This window comes from Gadus macrocephalus, chromosome 18 (genome assembly GCF_031168955.1).
Source record: "Gadus macrocephalus chromosome 18, ASM3116895v1".
Classification (NCBI taxonomy): Eukaryota; Metazoa; Chordata; class Actinopteri; order Gadiformes; family Gadidae; genus Gadus; species Gadus macrocephalus.
The window spans coordinates 1,232,422-1,239,034 of record NC_082399.1 but is presented as its reverse complement, the minus strand read 5'-3'; the positions used below and the strand labels follow the sequence as shown (position 1 = coordinate 1,239,034).

The 6,613-nt window shown below is 48.0% G+C and overlaps 1 protein-coding gene across 1 annotated transcript; it reads left to right on the top strand.

Moving 5' to 3' along the window:
* The first annotated feature begins 296 nt into the window (after positions 1 to 296).
* Positions 297 to 1,464, top strand: LOC132446928 (platelet-activating factor receptor-like). The gene has a single exon (XM_060037533.1). The coding sequence runs from the start codon at positions 300 to 302 to the stop codon at positions 1,347 to 1,349; it is 1,050 nt and encodes a 349-aa protein (XP_059893516.1). The 5' UTR covers positions 297 to 299; the 3' UTR covers positions 1,350 to 1,464.
* Positions 1,465 to 6,613: the final 5,149 nt, after the last annotated feature.

Below are 6,613 nucleotides of genomic sequence, written 5' to 3'. Positions count from 1 at the left end.
CTCTGTATTTCTACTTGTAGGTCTACCTGTGGTTCTGTAGTCTTTTATTCCTACCTGTATTGCTACCTGAGGTCCTGTTAAACTGGAGGTCAAGTTATGGTCTGCAGATTTTGGATGGTTTCTTAGCAAATTATGATCTCAAATAGGTTGAATGGATATCAGCAGATTCTCAAAATTTGTGATGAGAGAAATTAATCAAAAATAGCAAAAGTTTGATTCAAAACTGCCAAAGTTCATTACTATATACATACATATAGACACATATATGCACCTGGTCGGGATCCATCACTGCCAATAGCATGCAAATAGAGAACAGAGAGAAGGGGAGGGTGAGAGAGAAAAGGAGAAAGATAAAGGGAGAGAGAGTTGAGACCAGCAGGGGTCGGTCCAGCAAATCAGTCCTACTCTACGTTCTCTACCTGGCACGACTGCTTCCTGGCATTCAGGTGGTACTGGACATGGATTTTCTGGATCTGAACGCTACCCTCCCAGCCTTAAACAGCTCTGTTTCCGACTGTTCGGAGATGCTCGAAGGTTTCTGGGTCTGCTTCAGCATTGTGGTGGTTCTTTTGGGCTTCCCAATATCCATCTGGGTTCTGTGGGACCTGGTCGACAAACACTGCAGAGGAGGTCAGCCCTGGACCCCCAACACCGTGTTCACCCTGAATGTCACCGTGATGGACTTGGTGTTCCTGGCCTACCTGCCGGTCAATGTTGTCAACATTATTTTTTTAAAAAACAAGATCCTAATGAAAATCAGCTTTGTGACGATCAGTCTCAATTTGACGGGGCGTCCCCTGCTTATGGCCTGTATGTGCCTGGACTGCTACGTGGCCGTCCACCAGCCGCTCCGCTACCGCTCTCAGACGCTCTCCAGCAGGGTGATAATCACCGCTGTAATCTGGCTCGTTTCCTTGGTGAACGGAGCTGCATTCAGCATGAACGAAGAACTGGTTGGTGCGACTGGTATGTGGTGGCCGTTCCTCTCCTCTGCGGCGGTCATCGTGTACTGTGACTGCTGCCTCCTGTGGACACTGAGTAGGTCCAGGACGTCCCGAGGTGAGCCTCACCAACTGAAGAAGAGAGCTCTCGACATCATCTCCACGAGCCTGCTTGTCACCGTCGCCAACTACCTCCCTATGATGATCATGATCCCCTTCGGAAGATATTTAGTTTTTCAGATTGAAAATAATTACTTCTGTCTCATCAACTCACTCGCCCTGATTCTCTTAGAGTCAACGTCTGTCTTCATGCCCGCCCTCTATCTGATGAAAGTGGGGAAACTCAATTTTGCAACAATATTTAAACCATTATCCCAGGCAGTGGAGTTGGTCACTACACGTGTATGAAGCAAGCGGTACTCTTTTAAATTACAAAAAAAGGATTTGCCTTTTAAATTGGTTGCTACATTATCTGAGGAGGTAAACTGTTGGTGTCACAGCAGAAGTTAAATGAGTGCCTTTCACTACATTTCACATTATTAGCAAATATATAGTGTCGATATATTTAATATAAAAATGTGTTTTAGTTATTTATGGCTTATTTGGTTTCAATTACAATGTTTTCTGTATGGATGTGGTGGTGGGGATGTTTGTTATATACGTGGTTTGCATCATGTAATTTCTGTACAATGCAGGATTGAAAGCCAGCGTAATGTTAGAATTATGAATAAAATCTTAATTTTAGAGGAAAAAGCCATTAATAAAGTGATTCCTCGCAATACCAATTGATCTGACGTGTTTTGACTTCAAAAGGTCCAAAATCAGAAGTTCACATCCACAGAGTTAATAATATGTGTGCAACGTAAAAGCTATTAAGTCAATGAGGTCATATTCCGGTGTTAAATGTGCTCGCCATTGGTCTTTTACATGCCTCGAGTGATTGGATGGTTTTTAGTCTATAGTTGGGCTGGAAATTGCCCAACCGATCTGGCAACGCATGCTATCTACACAAACAATATGCCACATTAAAGCTGAGACTCAAAGGAGTCCAACGGTATGGGCCTCATCATATTTTTCTTATTTAGATTAACTAGATGTGAAGGAATAAGGCCAATAACATAACTTTCCAAGTTACTAGCAAACCACACAAAAACAACCCCAAACACGCGCACACACAGAACAGCTCAGCCATTCTATATTTGATCTAAAATGTATTCAAACTTTATCGCATTAGCTATTTGTTTAACTCGTCACTTTATTTATTTCCCCCATATTACATTTTTCAAATGGTGTGCATGTTCACATTGTTTACTCCATTTAGACTGTTCAGATCCCTTGATTTCAGCCATTTAACATTTCTTTACGTCGTAAACGATGTGGCTTTCCTAAAACATATCTACAAACTCACTTTGCACTGCAGCGCTCCTTGCATTATCTGCAGGGAATGCATCTTCTAGTTTGTATTAACAGTGTTCATAATTAGAAAGTCACATGGCTTATGACCATGTGATCATTGTTTAGATAAATTGGAAACCGCCTTCTCTCACACCTGTAGCACACACACACACACACACACACACACACACACACACACACACACACACACACACACACACAGCTTGTCAAAACCTTCCACAACAGTTTAGAGATGCCTTTGTGAAAACTTCACCATATTCAAATCTATTACTTTGCATGTTTCTCTCTGTGTGTGTGTGTGTGTGTGTGTGTGTGTGTGTGTGTGTGTGTGTGTGTGTGTGTGAGGGAGCGCTCTATGAGGACAGGGCTTGTACATCGTGGCAAAAACCAGAACAAATCAGTCACTATTTTATTTCCTACAAAATACATATCGATTTTTTGGGGGTAAAATCTCAACTGTCTCAATCAACAAAGAATAAGGTCTATGTGCTAGCTCTAAATGTGAGTTGAACTGTATAATAGCATTATTATTACTTGTTCATCCGGTGAAATAAAGCACAGTAAAGTAAGCCTTGAACCCAATAATTTTCTTTCGTTTTATAAAGCTTTCAAATAAATAATTGAATTTAATAAAGCTGAATAGCGCCGTTGATGTAGAATTGTAAAGCCAAGCTTTCTTTCAAAGTCAACTTGTGACTGTCCTATAATTCTACCTGTAGTCTCATAGTTTTACATTTAGTCCTACCCGTGTTGTCATATTGTTCTACCTGCAGACCTACCTGTAGTCCTACTCTTGATCATATCTGTAGTTCTGATGTCCTCTGTATTCCTACTTGTAGGTCTACCTGTGTTTCTGCAGTCTTTTATTCCTACCTGTATTGCTACCTGAGGTCCTGCTGCTGTTGGATGGCTGCTGAGCACATTTTGACCTCAAATAGTGAGAATGAAGCTGAGCAAATTTACAATAATTTGTGACGAGAGAAATAAATCAGGACAGAGCAAAGGTTTGAGCCAAAGGTTCATTGCTATAAACAGTGTATATACAAACATATATATGCGTACATATTGTGGTAACCGGCTCCGTGAATGAGCCGGGTTCCAAGGATTAAACACGAGGCAGCAATGGGTTAAGCCGTCTTCGGCGTTTATTCAGGAGTCTCTCTTAATACAATGGCGCTCTAGGGTCTCCGTGAGCCTCTAGGTCTCTCGTTCGGTGCGTAATCCTGCCTTGCCCCTGCTCCCGCTCCGTAGCCTCTTTTATGCCGGTTCCGTGTCTTCCTCCTCCCAGCCGCCAGGTGTCCCCCATCCTGCTGATTGGGGGGACGGTCCAGGTGCTCCCTGTCGCCGGCTGGTGATGTGGGGAAAAACGGTCTGTCTAGTTACTGGACCAGATGAAATGAGACGGAGAGGTAATAAAGTCTGTCGGCACGAGGACCTTGGATTTATTAAGTAAAGTGGCAACGGTTATACAGAGTCATAAAGCGTGAGAGATCGAATATGTCTAAGTCCCTAATCAGCGCTGATGGTTCGTCCAGAGCTTCGCCTCCGTGGAAGGTCTGCTTCAGAAGAAGGTGAAGAGTCCCAGAGTGATACAGTCTTATGCTGTATCCTCCTCTCGATGAGGTGTGTGCGTTTGAGGTGTGTGTGGTTCTGTGTGTTTTTGCTTGACCTTGGCTCTCAGGCCCTAGTATATCCATGTGTATCTCTTGTGTTCCTCCTAACGGGGGAGAGCTCCTTTGTGTCACCTGTGTCCTCGAAGTATCTCTTGTGTGTTAAATTAATGTGGCTCTCCCGTTCTTGAGGATGACTGGTGTCCACCATCTGCCTGGCTGAGAAATGGGGCCTTCGGCTCCGGCCTTGACCTGACTATATATTATCATGTTTGTGTTCGTTGGGTTAGAGCAAGAGTTGACTATATTATAATGTGTCCATGTGATGTGCTCATCAGGCTAGGGTAGGAGTTAGCTATATTTATAATGTACATGTGATGTACTCAGCAGGTTATTTTGCCCAACAGTGGGTGGGGGTGGTATACCCCGTCCTCCACAGTCCCTCGGACCCGTCCGGGCCGAGGTTTCAGGGGTGGGATGCCACACTCCTCCCCCGCTTGCTCAAGCTCCTGGTCTCCGGGGAACCCTCCCAGGCAGGCATCCCGGCGTGACAGGGCGTCGGCGTTGGCGTGCTCTCTGCCCGGTCGGTGGTCCACCCGGAACCTGAAATTCTGGAGAGCCAGGAACCACCACGTCACCCGGGCGTTCGTATCCTTGGCCCCCGCCATCCACTTCAGGGGGGTGTGGTCGGTGACCAAGGTGAACTCCCTCCCCAGGAGGTAGTACCGTAGCTTCTCAAGGCTCCACTTGATGGCCAGGGCCTCCTCCACGGTGGAGCAGTTGCGCTCGTTGGGGAGGAGCTTCCGGCTGACGTAGGTTATGGGGTGCTCCTCTCCGGCCCGGACCTGGGACAAGACCCCCCCGAGTCCCACCTCCGAGGCGTCTGTGTGCACAGTCATGGGGAGATTAAAGTCAGGGATTATTAAAACTGGCTCGGAACACAGGGCCTCCCGAAGCGTCCTGAAAGCCCGGTCCGCCCGCCTCCGACCAGGTGACTCGGTCTGGCAGGGCCTTACGGGTCAGGTCGTTCATGGGGCTGGCCAGCGTGGCGAACCCGGGTATGAAGCGCTGGTAGTAGCCCACCAGCCCCAAGAACGCCTTTACTTGCTTCTTGGTGCCGGGTTGAGGCCAGGCCCGTATGGCGGCTACCTTACCTTCCTGCGGCCGCACGGTTCCCCTCCCGACCCGGTACCCCAGGTACGTCGTCTCCTCCCTCCCGAGGCGACATTTGGCCGGGTTGGCGGTGAGGCCCGCCTTTCGTAGTTCCCCCAGCACGGCCCTTAGCTGGCGGACGTGGACATCCCAGCTGGGGCTGTAAATGATAATGTCGTGGATATAGGCCGCCGCGTAGTCCTGGTGGGGCCTCAGGAGCTGGTCCATCCTACGCTGAAAGGTGGCCGGGGCGCCGCGTAGTCCTGGTGGGGCCTCCGGAGCTGGTCCATCCTACGCTGAAAGGTGGCCGGGGCGCCGTGTACCCCGAAAGGGAGGACGGTGTACTGGTAAAGTCCCCCAGGGGTGGAGAACGCTGTCTTTTCCCGGGCCGCCCGGGTCAACGGCACCTGCCAGTACCCCTTGGTCAGGTCCATGGTCGAAAGCTACCGCGCCGGCCCCAGGCGCTCGATTAGTTCATCAACGCGGGAAATGGGGTAGGCGTCAAACTCCGACGCCTCGTTCAGCCGCCTGAAATCATTACAAAAACGATAGGTACCGTCTGGCTTGGGCACGAGGACCACCGGGCTGCACCAGGCGCTGCGTGACTGCTTGCATGCATCTGCTTCAGCGTCTTGTTGAAGCGCTCGACCAGGCCGTCCGTCTGGGGGTGGTAGACCGAGGTCCGGAGCTGCTTCACCTGTAGGAGCCTGAGGACCTCTTTCATCACCCCTCTCCGGTGGCTACTCGGTACAACAGACCCCCCCTGGTGCTGAAGTGTGGGTGTGGTGTGTGACTCACCGAGTCTCGGGCCTGTCCGTCGTGGACCAGGACGTGGCTCCAGGCGTGTTTGAGGGCCTCATCCTGGAGCTGGGCGATGGGGAAACGGCCGGGTCGGGACGAGCCTTCCCCCTCCCCCTGGTAAGGAGTCCAGGAACTCAGTGAGGGGGAGCTCTCCGGTTCCTCCGGTGGGTCTGGCTGCTCGGAGGCCGTGAGGTTCCGCAGAAATTAAATTAGTTCCTTTCATTACAAGTTCAAGGACTACCCAAAGTTGTCCAAAAAATAAATAGCGATATACTCAATATAAGCAATTATAAAATATCGATATATATAATATAAAAAGGTGTGTAAGTAAGTTATTTGTGGCTTATTTGGATTTGATTACAATATTTTTCTGCATTGATGTGGTGTTGGGGATGTTTGTTATATACGTGGCTTGCATCATGTAATGTTTTCTGTACAATATATATGATATGAATAAAATCTTAATTTTAGAGAAAAAGGCCCTTAATAAAGTTATTCCATGATCTGGCATGTCTTGACTTCCAACGGTTCAACCTGAGAATGTCACCCTCACAGTTAATATGTATGCGTAATATTTGTAGGCCTACATATATTTAAACTAATTTAAACTTGATTCAACTGGTTTGGCTTTGAATTGGTACCTTTCACTACAAGTCCCAGGATGCACCTCTTTGTGGTCCGGGTTTGGTTGGC